Source organism: Pinus tabuliformis, chromosome 8 (genome assembly GCF_031772625.1).
Source record: "Pinus tabuliformis cultivar Carrire ecotype Pingquan chromosome 8, CPIR1, whole genome shotgun sequence".
Classification (NCBI taxonomy): domain Eukaryota; kingdom Viridiplantae; phylum Streptophyta; class Pinopsida; order Pinales; family Pinaceae; genus Pinus; species Pinus tabuliformis.
The window spans coordinates 26,226,523-26,249,498 of record NC_142294.1 but is presented as its reverse complement, the minus strand read 5'-3'; the positions used below and the strand labels follow the sequence as shown (position 1 = coordinate 26,249,498).

At 43.6% G+C, this 22,976-nt stretch overlaps 1 protein-coding gene across 1 annotated transcript in view; it reads left to right on the top strand.

Moving 5' to 3' along the window:
• Nucleotides 1–14,261: 14,261 nt before the first annotated feature.
• LOC149233968 (protein TONSOKU-like) overlaps nucleotides 14,262–22,976 on the top strand; it is a 195,686-nt gene continuing 186,971 nt past the window's right edge. The window contains exons 1-3 of the mRNA XM_089371696.1: nucleotides 14,262–14,909; nucleotides 15,095–15,901; nucleotides 16,072–16,248. Coding sequence (XP_089227822.1) covers nucleotides 14,637–14,909; nucleotides 15,095–15,901; nucleotides 16,072–16,248 — 1,257 coding nt within the window. The 5' untranslated portion in view covers nucleotides 14,262–14,636. The remainder of the gene's footprint in view (nucleotides 14,910–15,094; nucleotides 15,902–16,071; nucleotides 16,249–22,976) is intronic.

Sequence of the window (22,976 nt, the reverse complement as noted above, 5' to 3'; positions counted from 1 at the left end):
GCATAACTCTGTGAACTGCTGGGGGTCTTGGATTTGGGAGATACCCCTCTGTGCTAATGCATTAATTTGGAATTGCAGCCACTGCTCCTGTAGGTATAGGCCATAAGATTTGGCCGGTTGTCTACATTGTATAGCATCCATGGCCCAACTAGCCATGCAGGCCAGTTGTGCCTCTTTTTGTTGTAACTGCTATTTGAGAGCTTGTATCTCGATTTGTGCTTGCAATTCCCTTTCCTGTAGGTGCTGGTTTAGCTCCCCAAGACCAACTTGTAGTCCTTCTTTGCCTTGAGGTTCTGCTGTAGTGTCCCCTGATTCTGTGCCCCTTTCTTTCCTCTGTTCCTGTAGCTGCAGTTTTAGTTTCTCATTCTCTTCCTGTAGGAATACCCGCTGGCATTTTCCCACATGTTTGGCCATAGCTAATTCTCTTCATGCCTCCTTGAGTTGTTCCTCCAAGGGGCCTATATCTGCCACTCCTTTAGATTTAGCTATCCTCATCCACGTGTGGGTTCTCACTCTTTCTTCCTCCAACGCAAAGAAAAGCGGCACTGTGAATTTTTGTGGAATAATCTTTCCAGCCTCCAAAAAGTTATAATACGAGCTCAAGCTTGGCTGGGGACTAGGTTCCGGAATATTCTCTACCTCTTCTTCCCTCGGTGGCTCTACTCCTTCTTCCCTTGGTGGTGATGTGGCTGCCTCTCCCTCCATTCTTTCGGTCTCCTTGAACCTGGCCAATGTTTCCTGTAGAACGGCCTCAACATCCTGTAGAGGGGTTTTTGAAGTCAACCTTTCCATCCTCTCCTTCCAGGCAGTCGTCTTTGGGCTCCTCCGCTCATAAGTGACTGGTATTTTTGAGGGGGACCTCTCCCTTGGCGAGGTAGGGGTGTCTTCTATGGTAATTGGGTCGCTGGATGGAGGTTGGGGCCTGCCTGTTTTGATTCTGACACTTCTCCTTGCTTTGAAATACAAAGGGGTCTCCCTCTTTCGTTTTTCCTTTGGCTTGGGAGGGGTACTTAGGGTGGCCAGCACAGCTGCTGCCTCCCTAGCAAGGATTTCGACCGTCTTACCCTTCTGCGTTCCTTTCTCAAGACTTCCTGTAGAAAGTCTTGTAGCGGCTAATTTCTGGCTTCCTGTAGAAGCCGTTTTTTATTTTCCTGTAGAAACAGGTGGCACCGTTTTAGCCTGCTTGGCTGAGGGTGCTTTGTCTTTTGACTTTGCTGAGGCTGCCTTAGAGGTGCCTTCACTGACGTGGACTTGTTTAGTCCTTCCCACCCTGCTCTGTAACCTTTTCTCCCTGGGTGTTAATGTGGGTTTGTCATCCTCTGTTTTGGCAGCCTGGTGTTTCTCTTGTTTCTCCTTGTGTTCTTTCTTTGGTGCTGTGGCCATGGTTTCTTGGCCTTTTCCTTTCTTCTCTGCTTGAATTGGTTCCTTCTCTTCGTTGCTGGAGGAGGTGAGCTCCTCAACCAAAATTTTGATGTCATCATCCTTAGTCAAGTTTCGAAAGGCTTCCCGCGAGAGAGGAACGGTGTATGTGTGGAGTGCATCCTCCACAAGGAGCTTAATGAGCCCATGATGGGCTACCTGGTCTGGGGTTCCCTCTCGTAACTTGGTTGCACATTCAGTCATGGACTGCAGGAGGAAGTAAGGAATACTCAACTTGTTTTCTGAGGGTAGGTCCATTTGGTGCCTAAGTTCTGTGAGCAGCCGGAAATGGTATCCATACACGATGCTGAATCGCCCCTCGCACGTGATATACTTCATAATTTGGAGGCTGACCTCACTCCAGAGCGGCTGTAGGCTGGCTCTTCGAATTCCGTTCTTATCCTCTGAGAATTGCTCCTCTGGCAGAAAGAACTCCTTCTTAGCCTTCTGGCCTAGTTTTCTCTCCTCCTTATCCCATGGTACCCCCATCGGGAGATCAGTGACTCTGCTGATGAACTGTGGGGTGAGTTTGAGATTCAAACCTCTGAAATTGACAACGGCCAGCGTTTTTGATTTTGGCTTCAAATCTCGAAGGAATTCCTCTGCCACCTCGTCATCGTAACCTTGAAGCTTGTCGCAGAACGACATCCACCGTGCACGAGAAAACAGGTCTACCACCTCAGGGTTTTCCCGTAGCTTCTTTGAGTCTGTCGGTTCTTTCCTAATGAACCCACCCGGCATGGTGAAAGCTTGTTGTGTTAGCCGGAGCTGGCTGGCGCGTATAAAAAGATGGACCTTTGGGATTCCCTTAGACAGAGCGCAGAATTACGCCTCTGTCAAGCACACAGTTTGTGAATTCACGATTATCTACAGGTGAGCCTTGACAGTGGCTCAATTATGAACCAAATCCTGTAGAAAACCCCGCATATGCACTACGACGACAATTCTCATGCAGAAGTAAGACGACGCTTGCAAATTCATGCACAGACTGTAGTTCTACTTTTTTTAGGACGTCGACTTCGCCACCCTTCGAACCAATTGCATGGGAGGACTAGGTTCAGGCTTACCTCATTCCAACTTGCCACCTTTGACGTGAATAGATTAATTTCCTCCGTAGCGGTGAGCTTCCTGTAGCGCAGCTTCCTGTAGAAGTCGTGCACGGGTTCTGGAGAGCGCGTCAGTGGTTTTGGGCCTTCTGTGCAACCACCGGACGTTTGAACAGGCCGAGGACTCAGAGTAACAGTCTGCAGGAAATTTCGGATGCTTACTTGACTGCAAAGCGGTTGAGGATAAATGAGTGGAGTGCCATACGCGATCTAGCCGGTGGATTTGAATCCCTGTGGAGCTCGTGGCGTGGGGGTGAGTTGTCTCTGCCGGACCGTTGGACGACGTCACTTGTTATCATTCCACTGTAAGTCTGCCTGACCGCCGAATCATTCCCTGCATATCTACCGCTGCCATTTGTGTTAGATCGTCGCTTCTCCCCGACTGGACGCTTCCCACGTGTCCATTTCCTGTCTTGTTTGACACAACCAACGCTTTCCGAATCGGACAAGGCCATCAGACTGGTCGTGGTGGCCAGTTGAATGGCTACCCGACTGGCTCAACCCATTCATTTCCATACCCACACACATTTTAGAGAATTGTTCATGTAATTTGACGAAAAAGGGTGAGGCACTTACCTGTGCGGCCGCGACGTTATTTTCATGCTTCAGGACGAGGGTGACGGATCCGCTTGCTGCTGCTTCATGCACAGGCACGGGAGTTCCTTCTTGCCGACTGCTGCTGGTTACGAGACCGGTTACTTGGCTGCGGATGGTGCATGTGCCCGCTCTATGAGTTGTAGGTGCCTTCATGGTGTATGCTCTAGCCGGATCAACAACTACAGGATTCCTGTAGTCGTTTCTCCTCCTCGGGTGCATGTCGAAACGGTGGAATCACGGTCATGATTGCAGGGTCCTCAAATTGCTTTGATAAGTAGCGCATTGGGCCTCTGCATACTTTACTCCATTTGAGAATTGTTTCTTCTGAGAATCCAACGTTCTGATTTGACTGTGCAGGTATTTCCATTGCATGGCAGCAGGGGTGGTAGAAGGAGGCAACAGCAGTGGGTGATGGAGAAAAACAATGGTTTGCATGCCTCCTTATTGGACTTCGGGCTTCAAATTCTTTCACACAGTCGGTCCTGGGCCGTCCAAAGATTCTACAGGAAGTTTCCTGTAGAAATACAGAACTTCCTGTAGAAGGCTAAACTGTGATCAAATCGTGCCCAGACCTTGGAAGAGATGAGTGTTTCTGGAGGGAGTGTTGGTGAGGTCACCTGGTAGCATAGTAGGGACCCTTGTCCTTGAGTTGAGAGACCTCCTTTCCTGCATGGAATACCTGCAACCTGCATGAATTGTCAAATCTTGAGCCTGTTTTCCTATTTCTGCTTCCTTCTTTTCTGTTTTCCTTTTCTTTGTTTGTTTTTTCTTTCTTTTTTTTTTTTTTTTGTGAAAGACAGCAGGGGCGCCTCAGTGAGGTTTTCACCCTTACCATCTGCCTTGAGCGCCTAAGAGAGGTTTTCACCCAAGGGTCTTTTTTATTCAAAAATTTTCAGAAAGACAGCAGGGGCGCCTCAACGAGGTTTTCACCCCTACCATCTGCCTTGGGAGCCTCAGAAAGGTTTTCACCCAAGGATCCTTTTTTTTTTTTTCGATGTTCAGGGTATACCCAAAACAGAGGCAGAACCCTTCTCTATGACAAGCACTGATTTTTCCACAGTTTTGATGAATTCTTGCCTCGAAAGAGGTTTCCTGTAGATCTTTAGTCGATGCCCACTGACGAGCATGGGGATGGCTTCCTCATCAATGGTCCAAACAAGAACAGACCCATTGTCATTACACTTCTCCACTGCATATGGTCCCAGCCATCTTGTTCTCAGCTTCCCCTTAAAATCCTTATGTCTGGAATCGTACAACAGTGCCCAATCTCCCGGCTGGAATTGTTTGTCATTGAGGTGCCGGACATGCCATACCTTCCTCTGAAGTTGAACCACCTTTGAGTGGAGAAGGGCCTGCATTCGGTGTTCATCCAGCCCATTCAACTACAATAACCTTTCTTGTTGGGCATGGCTGAGATCTAGGTCCAGCTGAGCTGCCATCCTCAAGGTGTTGTACTCGAACTCAATTGACAGCAAAGCTCTCTTCCCATAGACCAGCTCATAAGGTGTGAAGCCGGTTGTGGTCTTCCAAGTGGTGTTATAAGCCCAAGTGGCCTCAACCAGGCGATCTGCCCAATCTTTTCTACTGCTGCTCACCACCTTAGTCAAGATCCCTTCCAATGCTCTATTGGTGACTTCCACCTGCCCATTTGCTTGAGGATGATAGGGGGTGGAGGTCCTATGCTTGATTTTGTGACGAGCGAGTAGGTCTTCAATTAAGTTGGAGGTGAACTGGCTTCCTTGATCGGTGACTAGCTCTCTTGGGTAGCCAAATTTGTAGAAGATGTTTTCTCTTAAGAACCCGGCCACCTTTTCTTCTGTCGCTGCTTTGATTGCCTTGGTTTCTGCCCACTTTGTCAGGTAGTCTGTGCACACAATGATGTAAGACCTTTGCCTCGAAGGAGGATTGATTGGACCCACAAAATCCATACCCCACTTCTCAAATGGCTCAAGAGTCACTTGAGGTTGGAGAGGCATTTCGTCCCTTGGAGTCGGTTTCCCCATCCTTTGGCATCGGTCACATTGGCTGATATATCTTCTAACATCTTGATGAAGCGTGGGCCAATAGTAGCCTGCCTGTAGGATTTTGAAGGCAGTTCTTTTGGCTGCAAAATGTCCTCCACAAGGCCCGTCATGACAGGTTAGGAGGATATCAAAGACTTCCTCCTCCCTTACACGACGCCTTAAGATCTGATCGGGGCCAAGCTTGAACAGGTTGCCCCCGATCCAAGTGAATGAGACACTCTTCCTCACGATTCTGCTCTTCTCTCTTGAGGATAGGTGCGGAGGGAACTGTGCTGAGACAAGGTAGTTTGCTATATCAGCAAACCATGGAGAGAGTACTGAGATAGCAAACAGATGTTCATCTGGCATCTGGTCATCCACTGTTCCATCCTCACCTGCAGGTAAATCCAATCTAGACAAGAAGTCAGCAACAACATTTTCTTTACCTGGTTTGTCAACGATAGTCAAATCAAACTGCTGCAACAAAAGTAACCATCTAATAATACAAGCATTCACATCTGGTTTATTCATTAAATATCTAATTGCAGCATGATCAGTATGTACAAATGTTTGATAGCCAGTGATATAATGTCGAAACTTGTTCAGTGCATGGACCACGGCCAAGAATTCTTTCTCAGTTACAGTATAATTCAGTTCTGCCTTGGATAAGTTTTTGCTGACAAAGTATATGGCGTATGGAAGTTTTTGTTCAACTTGTCCTAAGGCTGCCCCTATGGCTTTGTTTGAGGCATCAGTGTGGATGTGGAAAGGTAGGGCCCAATTTGGACCTCTCAAGATTAGGGCAGACACCAACTTATCCTTTAATTCATTCAGAGCCTTCTGACAATCGTCAGTTCATTTAAACTCAACATCTTTTGCTAAGAGGCCAAACAATGGCGAAGCTAGCTTACTGAAGTCTTTAATGAATCTCCTATAATACCCTGCTAAACCTAAGAAACTTCGAACATCTCTTACCTTCTGAGGAGGTGGAACATTTTTTATGAGAGCCATTTTGTTAGGATCCACCTGTAACCCTTGGCGAGAAATGGTATGTCCTAGCACGGTTCCTTCAGTCATCAAGAACTCACATTTTTCAGGACTAAGGGACAGGTTCATCTCAATGCACTTGGTTAGGACTTTTCCCAGATTGGACAAAGCTTCTTGGAAGTTGGACCCATAAGGAGTGAAGTCATCCATATAGATTTCCACCGAGTCATGGACCAGCTCAGAAAAGATGCTCAAGACGGCTCTTTGGAAGGTGGCAGGAGCGTTGCATAGTCCAAAGGGAAGAACTCGGTAAGCGAAGGTACCCCAAGGACAAGTGAAGGTGGTCTTATCTTGGTCTTCCGGGCTGATTTGGATCTGATTATACCCGCTAAACCCATCTAGGAAAGAGAAAAACTTCTTTCCCGCCAGTCCATCCAACACTTGATCTATGAAGGGTAGAGGAAAGTGGTCTTTCTTGGTGGCTGTGTTCAGTTATCGGTAGTCCACACAGATTCTCCACTTCTCGTTTTTCTTGGGAACCAACACCAGAGGGGACACCCACTCGCTATCCGAGATGGGGTAAATGAATCCTGCATCCAACAGTTTTTGCAATTCTTCCTTGACGATGTCCTTAAGGGCTGGATTCATCCTCCTTTGGGGTTGCCGAACCGGTTTACAATCTTCTTTGATGTAGATGTGATGGGTACAGACCGAAGGATGGACTCCTTTCATCTCCTTATAGCTCCAAGCGAAAGCATCTAGATGATTGGCCAACAGACTACACAGCGCCTTTTCCTGGGAAGGAGATAGGGAGGAGCTGATCTTTAACGTTCTCTTGGGGCCAAACTCCACATTTTTTACTCTGGGAGTGGTTGGATTGGCCTCACAAAGGTCCACTAAGGTGCTGGCTTGGGTATCCTCCACCAATTTCTCCAAGGACAATGCACTGGGAGGTGGATTTTGAATCAAGGTCTCAATCAAATCATCCTCGGTTTGAGGACCTCCCCTGGTGGTTTCTAAGGTGCACAGGGGTGCAGAGTACACCTCATCCTCTTCCCCTTCTTCCAACCAAAGTGGTAAGTCATGCTCTAATAGAGGTTGGGCAGGAGGATATAGGACTAGCTGCTTGGACATAGGACCATTTTTGATGGTCATGTTTCCTGCACGGCAGCTTATGTAAGCATCCGCAGTGGCTAACCAAGGCCTTCCCAAAATAAGGGCGTATCCAGTAAGCTTTGCCTTTGGTTGAAGAACCAAGAAGTCTGCAGGATACTCCCAAGAGTCAACAGAGACCAAGACATCCTCTACAATCCCTTCGGGAGTCACGGTGGAGCGATCTACTAGCTGCAGGACTGTCGAGGTCTTTCTTAAGGAACCCTGAAGGTTGAGTTTGAGCATGGTATCTCTGGTCATCACATTAATGGCAGCCCCTAGATCAATCAAAGTGTGGGGTATGATGGTGCCATTGATGTGGACATCAACTATAGGACTCCCAGGATCCAAATACTTTGGGCAGATTACTTGCCCCAACATAAGGTCAGACAGTTGTCCTATGACGTTGATGGTTGAGGCATCTCTTTTCCGCCTGCCTGGGTGTCTGAAACACTTTTCCTTAACCAATTTGTTGTATATCGGTACATCTTTGATGGCTTGGAGAAGTGGTATTCTCACACACAACTGTTTGAGTTCTCCCAGAAGCTCATCCTCCTCTGGGTTGGGTTGTGTGGTTGCTGTTAGTCTCTCAGGAAAGGGTGGAATGGCTTTAGGTTCACTTTCCTGTTTATCTTCCTCGTCCTCTGGGGGAGGAGGTTGGCGATCCGGAAGAGTCTTCCCAGATCGCAGGTTGATCTCCTGGATCTCCACAGCATAGGTAGGGCATGTTGTTTCCCCAGTATATACCTGCTGGGCCTGTCGGTTGTTGGGATTCGGGTTCGGTTGAGCAGGCATTTGGGGTTGTCTTGGAGGAGTAGGAGGTAATGGTTGCGGTTGAGCTGGTGGTCGAGGCAAAATGGCGGGAGGAGTATTGTACTGGGGCCTCCACCCCGGTTGAGGTGCATTCCACTGAGGCTGTGGCTGGGCATGTGAGTGAAACGAATGAGTAGTGGGCTGAGTATGGTACTGAGGTGGGTAAGACCATGGGGGAGGTACAGACCAGGAAAGATGAGCAGGGGGACCCCAGGAAGGCATAGGAGCAGATTGGTTGGGGCTATAATAAGCTTGGGATGTCCCTTGCATCCCCTGCTGGTAAGGTCTCGGTCCATGTGGCCTTCTTTGGTTGAGGAAATAGAGAGGTTCAGTGGGCGCCTCCATTCCTTGGTACATGGCTTTAAGCCCAGGTAAGGTTGGGCATTGGTTTGTGGGGTGGTCCTCCTCACAAACGAAACATACCTCTACCGAATGTAATGGGCACTCGTTCTTAGGGTGCTTCCTTGTACACCTAGGGCAGAAGATAGCCAAAGCCCTCTCAGCTTCCTCTTTCTTCTGCTGGATTCGGAATGTATCAAGTTGCATGGCAATGGTCTGTCTCACCTCACTCTTGAGGTCCTCTAACTGATTTGCAAACTCATGTTTGGAGAAAGGAATACTAGCTGAGAGGGGGTTTCCTCTACCTCTTTTCCGGGCTGCCCTAGAGTGGTTCCTAAACACAGTCTTTATATCCTCATAAGGTAGTTGGTAAATATCTCCTCCAGCTAGCATGTGAAGGGTATCTAGAAGGTCTTCAGGGACTCCTCGGAGCAGGACCAACTTGAGAGATTCAGGGTCAAGTGTGCACCTGGCCCGTTTATAGCTAAGTTGGAACCTTTCCTCGTAATCTTCTAAAGAATCATCATTCCCCATGGTCATACGAAAGATTTCTCCCTTGGCTTCCTTGGACCTACAGTAGTCCCGGTATTTGGTATTGAAAGCTTGCTGCATCTGAGCCCAAGTGGTGATACTGTTCCCAGGGAAGCCCATGAACCAGCTTAATGTTGCATCCTTAAGGGTAGAGGGGAAGAGTTTCAGTTTTTGCTCATCTTTGGTATAGTCATAGGTTCGACAAAGGACAGCAAACTCAAACAGGAAGGTATCAGGGTCTTCAGTAGTCAATCCATGGAAGTGAGGTAAAGCGGAGGGGCTTATGTTTTTCATTTTCATGTCTCCATTGGTCTCTCGGATGGGAAAGGCACCTTCTATTCTCTCATCTTCTCTTCTATTGTCAGCCATGGCTTCAGATGGAGTGTTCTCCAACTCTTCTTCTGTTATAGGATCTTTGTATATCTCAGGAGGCTCCCCTATAGGTTCTTTTGGATCACTGTCACCAAAGAAGAGAGAAGGGTGACTCAGTGAAGTGGTGGGGGTGTTGGGTAAGAATTTGCCTGTTTTATCTCGATTTCTACGAGGCATGAAATGGAAAGACTTTTGATTGCTTTTGTTGTTTTTTTCTGGTACCTGCAAAACTAAAATAGATTGAACTGCAACTAACTGTCTTGCTGAAATGGAAATGCGGAATTGAAATGAAAGCATGAAAGGACTAATCTATTTTGCTCAAATGAAATTGCAGGAATGAAATGCTAGGCTACGCTTGCGGAATGGAAATGCTAATCTATGCTTGTAGAAGTGAAATTGCGGAATTGAAATGCTAATCTATGAAAGCAGGAAATGTCTACACTACTTTTGCGGAAAGGAAATTGCATAATGGAAATGAAATAAACTACTTAGCAGAAGGCGAGAGTAGGAAAATAGAAGAAAAGCAACAATCACCAATACTCTGACGCTTCCCCGGCAACGGCGCCAAAAAGATGGTGGGCTCCAGTATTGTAGCAATAATGCTACAACTCTTGGGACTCCCTTCTTTAATCTTATCAACCCGGTAGTTCGTAACAAACTTGGAAGCGACGGTGCTGTATGCACAAGTACTAGCTCTTGCCGCAGCTGTCACTTGGTCAGCTGGCACAAGTCCACTAGGAGCTTAAGCCAACTTCTATGAGCTCTTAGAAGAAGCTTTTTAATTGATGGATGAAAGCTAACTCGAAGGAAGCTAATCTAATTGTAACAAGAAACTGAAAGCCAAAAAGAAACACAAACCCTAGCAAACCCTAATTCTACTAGCTAGTCCTACTGACGCAAAGAAGAGCATGCAAACTACTGAAAGAGATGCCATTACTTCTATGAAGGTAAAATACATGTGTCGAGACTACCTCTATCTGAAGAAAACATCTTTTTGCATGTGCTTTTAACTGGTTTTTCACTGTGCAGAGGTGGGTCTAGGAGGAGAAATGCTTGAAAGAGGTCGGGAAGGTTCAGAGAGGGTCTAAGGAGTCCCTAACACCCTTCCAGAGAGTTTCACAAAGTTTGGATATCAAGAAACCTTATTTGTGAGCTCCTACAGGAAGTCTGCAGGGGTTCTACAGGATGTTTAAGAATTTCTACAGGATGTTCTACAATTGGATTTTGGATGATGGGTGAGTGAAAGAGGATGTATGAATGGATAGGGAGGTAGGATAGGGGTCTGTAATGACTTAGTGACAGAGAGATGGAGTGATGAGAGGGTGTGGAAAGCTAGCTTGTCTTAAAGAGGGCAGAGGAAATGGAAGGCCAAGAAGGTAGGGTGACGTGGGCAAAAGAGTAGTTGTGAGACAAGGGATCTAACTTGGAGATGAACAGTTGGCCTGGACGAAGCTTAGATGGACGAGAGAGTGATGGAGATGCACCGCACAATGTAAACTTAATCAAATCAACCACGTCCTGCACATAATCAAAATATTAACTAATCTATCCTAATTGTTAATGAAACCAATGAACAACAACGTTATTTCTAAAGAGAACCATGTACAGTATTGGAGCAAAGAAACATTCCAAGAGGTCTGAACGCATGAATAACTCCTACAAATGAAAACACTTCACCGAAGATTGCATGGGTAAGCAAACTAGTGTTTTTGTTGGGCAGCACTGTCTGCAATTCCAGCCCCTAGGAAGAGGTGAAAATGAGAGTGCAGGCAACCCTTTTCTGGAGCTTTTATCACTTCTTATCTCATTACTCTATTCTAGACATCTGAAACAACTCTATTCTTCAACAATGACCTACTTAACCACACAACGAAATCTAACTCAACAACCTGCGTTTCAAATGCATACAAAGAAAATCATAATGCTGAAAGGAAAGATATCAATACAAAGAAGGAGGCCCTAGGCTCTCAGGTTGGGCCCAACCCCGAGAGCTATGGCTCCTCTAGAAACTCAGAGCTGAGATCAAATCTGACTGCTTCTCATTAAAAAATAATAATCATAAGTCAAGAGTTATGCCAATAATGGCTACAAAAGAACAAAACAGAGCTGGCAGCTCGTAGTGCAGAATGTGCAAAAGTTTTTCCAAAAGTCCTTTTCGAAGGCTGAAGCCTTATCATTTATACATCACGAGGCCCCAAGCTAGCCTCCTAAATCTATGGGACTTGGCTGACCAAACTGGGAGTGAACAGCTGCTTCCACAAAATCTGTTTGGCTGCCTTCTAGATCCGGTTTTGGTGGCCTTTAGAGCTCGGAGTTGGGGGTGAAGATCCCAAGGAAGGCTATTTAATGCCGTGGACAACCCCCCTACGAATCCTCAACCCCAGCTTGGCTGTCTCCTAGCCCTTGTCTGCTCGGTTTTGCTCCAACATGTGTCAAAAAATCTTGAAATGAGCACGTGTTAGCCACCTAGGAATATTGACTACCCTTATTCATACAAATGACATAAACACACTAAAAAATGATGCATAAGTTATGAAAAATGAAGGATTGAGCAAGGGTAGTTAGGCCCAATGAGCCCAAAATGTTACCAAATTTTGGGGCTCATCACTAATTCCTTGGGCTATGGAGTCTACGATGATTCAAAATTTGCCAAAATTGTCTCTATGTAGGCTAAAGAGTGATGCCCTAACAACCAATCTTTAACATTTACCCACTCAATATTTATGGATTTTGATGGAAGATAAAAACAAAATTCCATTCATTAGGAACATTCATGTATTTTAATGTAATGAGTGACATATGCAATTTCCAACCAAATAACATTTAACAATGATATTATTCAACAAATTAGGGTACAATAGCATTAACTAGTTGCAGCAATTCCATACATTAGACTTTATTCGCGAGAAGATGACAATAAGATATATCCAACCATAAATCAAGATGTAGCTCCAAAGAAGATTGAAATTTTAGCTTCCAAAGATATTGAAATGCATCTAAAGTCTCCACTAGTGTCCAAGAGAAAAGCGTGAAGTCTTTTACAAGAGAAAGACCCAAGTGATGATGACGAGGTGGATTGGGACACAAGGGTCTCAAGGCCAAATGCCATGGGTTCAAGGGAGGTAATGATGAGGGATGTCCTCACATTTGGGTGTATATATGTAGGAGGGAGAAAATGTGGTGCATGAGTTACCTCTGGCTTTGTTTTTCCACCCTTCTTCATTTGCCTCTTGCCTTTTCTTTATTATTACTGATCGGGGATCCAAGAGACAAGAGCATGTTGTGTATGATATAAGCAGTGATTACCTCCTTGAGGTGGGGCAATTCATCTCCCACCAACGATTGGGATGTGCATGGGTTCCTTAATGAGGTGGGGGCACTCATGGGGCCCTAAGAACTAGGGTGATGGCCATAATGAAGGGGGTAGAGCTCATGTTTGGCTTTTGCTCACGTGCTAATATATTGTCCTGACCATATTTTGCAATTTATAGTAATTTTCTTTTGTTTCTTGTTTGTGGCCATGTTATGCCTTTATCAAATTTTTAGTTGCATCAATCTTTGGGGCAACGTTTCCAAGCTTGACCCAGGCGTGTGGACAAGGGGAGTGGGAGTACCAGAGCCTTGTGGACCCAGAGAGGGAAGATGATGAAATAGGGCATGTAATGTGCATAGGGGAGTGAAAAATGTGAAAAGGGAAAAAATGATTGCTCTACCAAAATCAAGGTTTCCCAAATAGTACCCATCCCGAGGCTATAAGTTAATAGGGGAGATCCCACGAGACTAGGATTGAGGATTAACCCCTCATTTAAAGTGAGGGAACAAGACTACAGTCAAAACCCTTCCTTCTTCCAAGTAACCCAATAATCCATACCCATTAGTGCCCAAGGAAAAACAAACATAAGCACTTGATTGCACAATGAAAAAAATACCTTTCGGATTAGACGACCCACATTCAAACATACACTCTCAATAGATGGGTGAGGGGACACATGACTGGCTCAGGGAGAAGATATCAAGTGGCACAATATATCAGTTACATTGGTGGCTGTGAGGGGCTGTTGGTTGCCCGCTGAAGACAAATCTCGGAGAAATCCTATGGGGTCACCCACTAGTGGTGGGTAATAAGTCCTTTTACTTTAGGTGTGTTCATCTTAACGTTCTCTTTAATCAAGTGCTCTTCCACAAGTCTTCAATCTTTTTTCTCTTTAATCTTCCATAAACAAATCGGGCAAGTAGATGCAAATGTGGAAGGTAAGCAACTTGTTGCATAATAAAAGATAATCACAACATTATAAGTTCAATATAATGCCCAACCTAATATGCATGATCAAACATAAAGGAGGCTCTCTTATAGCCTCTAGGTTCTGTCTAGTTTTTACATCTACATTCTAAAACCTTCTTGAAAAATATATACTCTAAGCTTATAATGAATGAGTGTTAACAAGCTCCAAGATTGAGTTTGTCCAATATTAAAAGAGATTGTGCAGATTTTAACCCTCTGAATATAATTATATATTAAAAAAAATACACTAATCAATAATCATGAAAATTTAACAATTAAACTATTTCATTAAATCCATACTAAATACATTAAATAAAACAACATTATATTATTATTATTATATATTTTAAGTTCCATTTATATTTATAATTGAAATGTTATATTTATAACTTTCAAATTCAGCTATAAATTGTTAACTTAAATGTAATCCTTGTAAGTTTCATTTATATATAATTGAATTGTTATATTTATAACTTTCAAATTCAGCTATAAATGGTTAACTTAAATATAATCCTTCCACTTTTATTGGTTTAATGACTTTGAACATACAAACCCACACCATATTATTGAAAAAACGAGGGAGAAACGGAGGGGGCGCTCGTTATTAGAAACCACTGTTCTCCCGCCATTCAAAGTTTTAATTTGGCGGGAAATTCAATGAATGCGGGACTTAGCTTAATCGACTTTTATGTAAGATGAAGAAATACTCTCAGTTGGCTTTCACCAAGGATGTGTAAAGATGGGATACTTATGCCAGAGGCTACGGCGAGCGTTCTAACCGACCTTACTGGTTCATCAAGCCATGTACAAGTTAGTCGGTTCTTTGAAACTTTAAAGGAATGAATGCTTGCCTTCCTTAGCTCGAAGTCTTGCAAGACAGGACCAGTCACTATTTCTGGATATAAACGCAGGCAGGAACGACACTCTTGACGATATTGCCAAGGAGATAAGTTTAAAATTACTTTACGCATCTTAGCGAACGTTGCAGCGCATCTTCGATCAGTTTGTGGAGGAGAAAAAAATCATATCCTCAACATGGCTCGGGGAAAGAAGGACCTGGAGATGGCGAGAGCAGGTTACAGAGATGCCAAGAACAGAGGAGACCACGAAGAAGAAGCCCGATGGGCCAATCAGATGGGTCATCTCCTGAAAGAAAGAGGAGAATATGTTGAAGCACTCAAATGGTTTCGTATTGACTACGATCTCTCACTCAAACATTTGCCTCAGAAGCAGCTCATGCCCACCTGCCAGTCCATTGGCGAAATGTATTTGCGTCTCGAAAGATTTCAAGATGCCCTTATTTACCAGGTAATGAAAACCCTTTCCATAGAAAATCGTGTCCATATTTATCTACAAAATCCTTTGAGACCTACTTGGCTTATAGGACCACTTTTCTTGGAATCAAAATCGAAGCTAATTGAAAATTGCCGGGAAAAGCTTGAAAATAATTATAGTAGAATTTAATCATAATGGATTTTTTTGTCGGTTTGTAGAAAAAGCATCTAGAATTTGCGCAAGAGGTCGATGACCTGGTGGAGCAACAGCGAGCCAGCACACAGCTTGGCCGAACTTTCTTTGATATTTATGAAAAAGACGAGGGTAATTATTCTGCTCTAGAAAATGCTAAGAATTATTTAAACATTTCGATGGATTTAGCTCGCACTCTGAAGGAGGATGCTCCCAGTAGGAATTCATCATCCTTTGTCAAGGAGCTTGTGGATGCATATAATAATATGGGCTTGCTGAAAATTTATTTGGAAGACTACAGACAGGCTGAGAGGGTTTTGTTGGACGGTTTAAGGATTTGTGATGAGGAAGAAGTTGGGGACAACGATGAAGGACGGACTAGGCTTCATCACAACCTGGGTCGTATCTACATTGAAAAAAAAGAATGGGAAAAGGCCAAGGAGCATGTAAATACTGACATTGCAATTTGTCAGAACATTCCTCATCCTCAAGGGGAGGCCAATGGCCTCATCAATCTGGGTTTGATACATTATAAATTGCAGAAGTATGAGGATGCACTTTTATGTTACAATAAGGCTCTTAGGATTGCGCATGATTTGGAGGATGAAGATGCCCTGGTGCAAAATATTAAAATCAACATCCAGACTACCGAAGAAGCTAAGAAGATTATGAATGATTTGGTTCAAGAAGAACAACATCTGAAGAAGCTATCTCGTAGTGTTAGTACTATGATAGCCACTACAGCAGAAAGAAAGTATCAGCTCCAGCTCCAGCAGTACAAATCTTTAAAGCAATTGATTGAGCTTGCAATTAACATTGAAGCATGGCCCAAGGTACGATTCTTGCTTAATTGATTCCATGTTTTACCAATATACTTAAAAGACTCAGTGGGATTGCCCAGTGCACTGCTTTAAGTGCTTTCTTGAAAATGCTGGTCTTATTTCTGCTATTTTCTTTTTTGAGTATGGTTGTGGGTTCTGATAACATTTCATTTTACATGCAGCATCTTGAATTCGCTAAAAGAAGCAAGAATATTGTGAAAGAGCTAGTGGACAAGGAGAAGCTTAGTGATGCCTTGCTCGAGATCGGTGAAGCTTACTACAATCTCTGCAAGTATGATAAAGCAAAGAAGTGGTTTACCAAAAGTTGGATAGTAAGCAAATCGATTGGCAACATCGAAGTAAGCATTATTGTTATAATAAAGTTTTTAAATTTTGAATTTGAAAACTTCCTTTTAGTGCTATCATATTTTTTCACAACATAATCTAAATCTTGTACAATGTTATGTCAGGGAAAGTAGCATCTATGATCATTCTTGAAGTGCATATGTACAACAATTTATTGAATTTTATTTACCAGATATTATTTTGATTAGTCCATTATCAAATTAATTTACGGGGCAATCCTTTTGGTGAATTTAGTGATAATCCTTGACCCATTAATTCAGAAGATTCCTTGACCGTTAACATCACCAATTGATCGATCATAGAGGGAATTTTGTGGAATATACATTGTTCAGTGTAATTGCTAGGCATGATGCCTCTTTGAATATTATCGAGAGTGCTAAAACCCATGGATGAGATGTCTATCATTTCTTCTCAAAACATTTTACTTTGTATTTGATGTCCCACAAAGCTAGTTGTGCATTGTATCATGAATTTAGAAAGAATAAAATTTTATTTTGAATGAAGAATATGATGTTATTTGTTTTTATAGTAGTAATTAGAGTGTTGATGATGGACACATTGTGTCACTTTGTTTCATTGAAGGGGTTGCTTCTTGTATTGTACTGCGCTCTATTTAACATATGACTTGTTACCTCGCAATCATTCTCACCATGTCACAATACACCTTGCAGGCTTGCTTCTACTAATCCATTGCATCCATTATGAGCTCCATATCTAGTGTTTGGTTATCATCTAGTGTTGTTGGCATTTGTTTTTTGATTTCACAGTTTGTCGACCAATTTCAACCTAAGAATTTAGAAGCACTAATCACAGGTGGGCCTAATATGGATCTACCATATAGCATCCTTATCCAAGGCAATAACATCTCATATTGAGACTGCTCCATTCTTGTGTTATTGTGGTATATAAACACTTGATGCCTTTTGTAAGGTTTCAAATGTTCTAGTTTTGTAGTAATATTCTCTGTAAGAGTTGGTACAATTGGATTCATTGTGCTTTTCATGTTGAGAAATCATGTAGAAAGAGATGTAAGCAAGGTTTCCAAGTTATTCCAAGTTACTCTGTGTGAATTGGATGTGCTAGTTTCACGCAACAAATAGAGTTGCCTTGTAAAAATAGAGATTCCTATGAGAACTCTAAGCCCCATCAATGTGATACATGTATTCATCTCAAAATTTTAGATGCAAAAAAATAAAAAAAGTAAGTGTTCATTAGTGAGATATATCAAGAGTTTACTTGCAAGTTGTCATGTGCAAATTGAATTGGTAGGTTGGAATGGGCCTCCCAAATCATAAGTGATTTGATTTTTGTGGAATTCGTGAATTCAATTTGAAGTGAATGTATTTTTAATAGTGCACAACAAGCCCACAAAACTTTGCAAAAGCAAATACAGAGAAAAAGAAAAACTAAAACCCAAAATTTAGCTCAAAACTTCTCCCCTTTCTAATTAATGATGCCCCCCCATTTGTATACAACCCTTTGATGGATTATGAGCTTGTGAAGAATTTGGCATTTATTCATTTAGCTACATTCTTGTGGTGATTAATAGTGCTTCTTGGGTTGATTAGGATATTTTATCAGAAATTTTCTTGGGAGGATTTGGAAAGAGTTCCTTGGGTTGTTTCCTGGATTTGCTTTTTTTGTTGATTTGGACTTGTTATTCCATGGATTCAAAATCTAGATTTGGTTCTTTATTGAAGTTGATTTGGAGATGATTTTGACCTTTGATTTAGAGCTTGTGAATGTATGTAAAACTCTTCTTTGACCCTCATTCTATTTTACAAAAAAATGTTTTTGTTTTTTCCTAGATTAATGGTAGTGCTTTTTGGGTTGATTTAGAATGTTTTATCAAAAAATGTCTTGGGATGATTTAGAATGTTTTATCGGAAATGCTTGTAGACCATTTGTAAGGGCTAGGATGATGACATAAGCCCTCCCTCTGTAGTGGGAGACATCCTTTGGACCTTAGAACATCTGCCAAGTGTATGGTGCATGTGTGGAGCCGGTTGGGCATGGTGAACCAAGTGCATCATTCTCATCCAAAAGGTGGAACACGAGTAATCAACGAGTGGCGTTGGGGATCTATGAAGTGCTCTCTGCTATGTTGGAGCCCATGGTTCTCAACACTCACCTTACAAGTGCCAATGTGGCCCTCTGGAGGGCTAGGACCCTGTATAGGGTGACCAAGCCCAATATGGAGACCGACCTGCAATCCTGCATAAGATCCAATGTGTCCCTTTGCCATCCAATACAACAAATCATTAGAATAATCAAGTAAAAGAGCTTACAAGTCATGGAATCAATGGGGCACTTCATGGTGGCATGCCCTTCCATAGTGGGCTTTGGCATGTACAAGTGTCTCTAAGCTCAATAAGGGGCTAATCAAGGACACTATTAGGCAATTTCAACCTTTAAAGGGGGTGACATGTCCATGGTACATCTCTCAAGTAGTAGGTGGCAAATGAGATAGCAATGGAACAAAGTGGGGATTAGGGGATTCATCTAGACCGAATGTCATGGTACAAGGGTAGCTATAATAAGGGAGGCCCAAACTTGGGTATGTGAGTGTAGGAGGGAGCAAATCATGGTACATGAGTTACCTTGACCTTTGTTTTTCCACCCTTCTTCATATGCCTTTTGTGTCTGATTGATTTTTCTTCATAATTGCTCGGGGCTCCAGGGGATGAGAGCATGATGTGTAGTATATGGCAGTGGATACCTTTAAGGAGGGGTGGTTCATTGGCCACCAGGGGTTGGGACAATCATGGGTTCCTTAATGATGAAGGGGGCTCATTTAGGGCCCATAGGAACCGGGGTGATGGCCATGGATAAAGGGTAGAGCTCATGTTTGGCTTTTGTCCATGTGCTAAATTTTTATGTCCCGACCATATTTTGCATTTTATGGTACATTTCTGGTTGGGAGTGGCCAATTTATGCTTTTTCTTTTCTTTTTAGCCGCATCAACCTCCGAGCATCGTTCCATGTCCGACCCAAGGTGTGGACAAGGGGAGGGGGAGGCTAACCCTATGTGGACCCAAGGGACACATGGGGAGATGAATAGGGTTTGTTACCCACCATTTTGTGGGTGACATACCTAAGAGATTTTTTTTCTCCAAGATGGTCCTTAGCCAACAGCCAGTAGTCCCTTGCAGCCACCAACTAGCTCGTTGTGCCACTTCTTCGCCGCTTGAGCCAGCTATGTAGTCCCTCACCCATTTGCCATGATCGTATGTTTGAAGGTGGCCCTCCCAAACCTAAAGGTATGCCTTATCATTTGGTTTGCGATGGAAGACACAGGTTTTAAGGTGTCATTCATTGATGGGAATGCTCGTCTTTGGCAAAGGAATCCAAGAGATGCATTCACTCTAGGATTCAGGGTTGAAGGTCTTTATCAGGTTGGAGGAAGTCCGTTGGGAGCAATGACTTGTGATACTTCTCTAGGAAGTCCGATGTAAGGAAGATGATGACAGGGATGCCCGAATTCAACTTAAATCATGAAGGTGTTTGTCAGGGATGTGAAGCTGGAAAACATACAAGGGGACCATTCCCCTCAAGTGAGACTCGAACCACTGATATCCTTCAATTGGTCCATTATGATCTAGCATGTATGTTGCTCGTGACATCTTTAGGTTGATATTTGTATCATGCTATTTTTGTGGATGACTTCTCTCGCAAGACATGGATCTATTTCTTAAAGAAGAAGGATGAAGTATTCAAATGGTTCCACTCTTTCAAAGCCTTGGTCGATAATCAAACGGGGAAGAAGATCAAAATATTGAGGACCGATAATGGGACCGAATATGAGTCAAATGAATTCAAAGACTATTGTAGAGAAGCTGACATTAAGAGGGAGACTACAACTGCTTATACTCCTAAACAAAATGGTGATGCCGAAAGGAAGAATCGTACTATCATTGAAGCCACCTGGGCTATGCTTCATGATCAAGGTCTTCTCAAGTTCTCATGGGGAGAAGCTACCAACACCATTGTGTATGTCCAAAATCGATCCCCACATCAAGCTTTGGACTTCAAGACATCCAAAGAAGTATTCACCGTAAGAAACTTGATGTTTCTCATTTTAGAATTTTTGGTTGTTCCGTATACTTTCATATACTGAAAGAGAAAAGAAACAAACTAGATGCATCTGGGAAGAAAGGAACATTTGTGGGCTACAGTGAAACTTCGAAGGCATATAAATCTATGGGCTTGGTCAAAGGGAAGTGGAATTAAGTCATGATGTCATTTTCGATGAAGATTTTGCTCTTAGAAAGATTCGAGATCTTCCTATTCCTAGGAAGGCCAATGATGATGCTGATGCATAAAAGCAAGATGAATCTTCGTCCGATGTTGAAGGTTCGATGGATCCCATTGATCCACCTCCTTGTGAGCCCTCTACGTCAGGGAAAAGGCCTTTATGGCTCAAAGATACTCTTGAATATGCCGAGAAACACATTGCCCCAAGGGGGACATTTCGTGAAAGCAAGAAGTCGGATAGGTACCAAGGGTACTTAGTTGCCATGCATACCATTGTACAATTTGAGCCTTGTACATTCGAAGAAGTCGTGAAGCAACAAGTTTGGAAGGATGCAATGAACGAGGAGTATGAGTTGATCACGAAGAATGATGTCTGGGATGTGGTTCCTAGACCCAAGGATAAGTCTTTGGTCACTTCGAAAGGGCTCTACAGGATCAAACATGGAGCTGATGGGGAGTGCTGAGAAATTCAAGGCCATATTTGTAGCTCGAGGCTTCTCTCAAAAGAAAGGAGTAGACTATGATGAGATATTTGCACCAGTTGCCCGATATACCACCATCCATTCGATCATAGCCCTTGCTGCCTCGCAAGGATGGAACCCTCACCATATGGATGTCAAAATTGCCTTCTTGCATGGTTCGCTTAAGGAGGAAGTGTATGTGGAACAACCCGAGGGATTCGAGGTTCAAGATCGTGAGACACATGTATGCAGGTTGAATAAAGCCCTCTATGGGTTGAAGCAAGCCCCTAGGGCTTGGTATGAGAGGAGGATTGATAACTATCTTATGAAGCTGGGATTTACGAGAAGTGATGCTGACTCAAATCTATACTTCAAGGTTGAAAAGGACAAACCTCTCATCTTGGTCCTTTATGTGGATGATCTCTTTTTGATAAGTGATGACCCTCTCATCTATCAATGCAAGAGGGAGTTGGCTTTCGAGTTTGAGATGGACTTAGGACTGATGCATTATTTCCTAGGGTTGGAGGTCTGGCAAAAGCAAGGTGAGTTTTTCCTTTCTCAAGGAAAGTATATTGTGAAGCTACTTGAGAGATGTGAGATGGTGGACTGCAAGTATGTGACTACTTCGATGGAACTCAACTTTAAGAAGCTATGTGGAAGTGCTGCTGGGCCCGGATTGGCGAACCCTACCGAGTATCATCAACTTGTGGGGGCATTGATGTTCTTGATCAACTCCTGTCTTGACATATGCTTTGCTGTGAACACGTTGAGTCAATATATGGTTGAGCCTCATCACATTCATTGGATTGTTGCCAAGATTCTCTTGAGATATCTCCGGGGCACAATCCACTATGGACTGAGATACACTACCGGGGATTTGAGACTACATGGATATATAAATGTTGACTGGGATGGCAGTGTGGTGGATCGTAAGAGCACGTCTGGATGCTGCTTCTCTTTGGGATTTGCCTCTATATCTTGGATGAGCAGGAAGCAGAAATCAGTTGCACTAAGCACCGTTGAGGCTAAATACATTGTTGCAAGTATGGCCTGTTGTGAAGTTGTTTGGTTGAGGAAGCTCTTCAGTGAGCTATTTGAGCACGTGCTAGATACCACCGTGATCTTCTAGGATAACCAGAGTGGGATTTGTCTATTAGAGAATCTCGTGTTCCACGAGCATTCCAAGCACATTGATATTAGGTACCACTTTACTTGGGATATATGGTACAACGGGGAGTAGTTAGGCTCCAACACATCAAGACAGATGAGCAAGTTTAAACATTCTCACGAAGCCTCTCGAGAAGGTCAAATTCTTAACCTTCCAAGAGAGACTTGGAGTCGTGGAACGACCTGTATGAGTTGGACATAGAGCTCTGGGAGCTCCTGGGGGCATGGGGCACTTCTTGGAGCTAGCTATGAGCGACCATAGGGTGAGTGGTTCACCTTCCCCTAGTGGTGCGTTGGATACAAGGTGAGTGGTTTACCTTCCCTTGTGATACCCCATTATGGTTGACATGTGTGTAGGGTGAGTGGTTCACCTTCCCCTATCTCGACACATGTATGTAGGGTGAGTGGTTCACCTTCCCCTACGATTGATATATGCATAGGATGAGTGGTTCACCTTCTCTTATGGCATATGAACAGGATGAGAGGTTCACCTTCTCTTGCTGATGCCCCGACACACATCCTACCCATAGAGTCCGGGACTCATGGGAAGTACCTCTCATCTAGCCAACAAGTTGGGGAAAGCTGGTTAGGGACTTGTTACCACTCAAACCAACAGGGGACCTGAAGGGGTTCTTAAGAGGGTGACCCCTAGGTTAAGGGCAACGGTGGAGGCTTATCCCACTGTCACCACAACTAAGTCTTCTTGCTCTTTACGGGATTTTATCGATGGGAGGAGTCCCAATAGTGTAGGGATTCACTTGTAAAGTATATGGCAATGGATAGGTGAGAAGTGACCCTGAAAACCCTTTCCCAAGGATGGAGTAAATAGTGGAACTTGC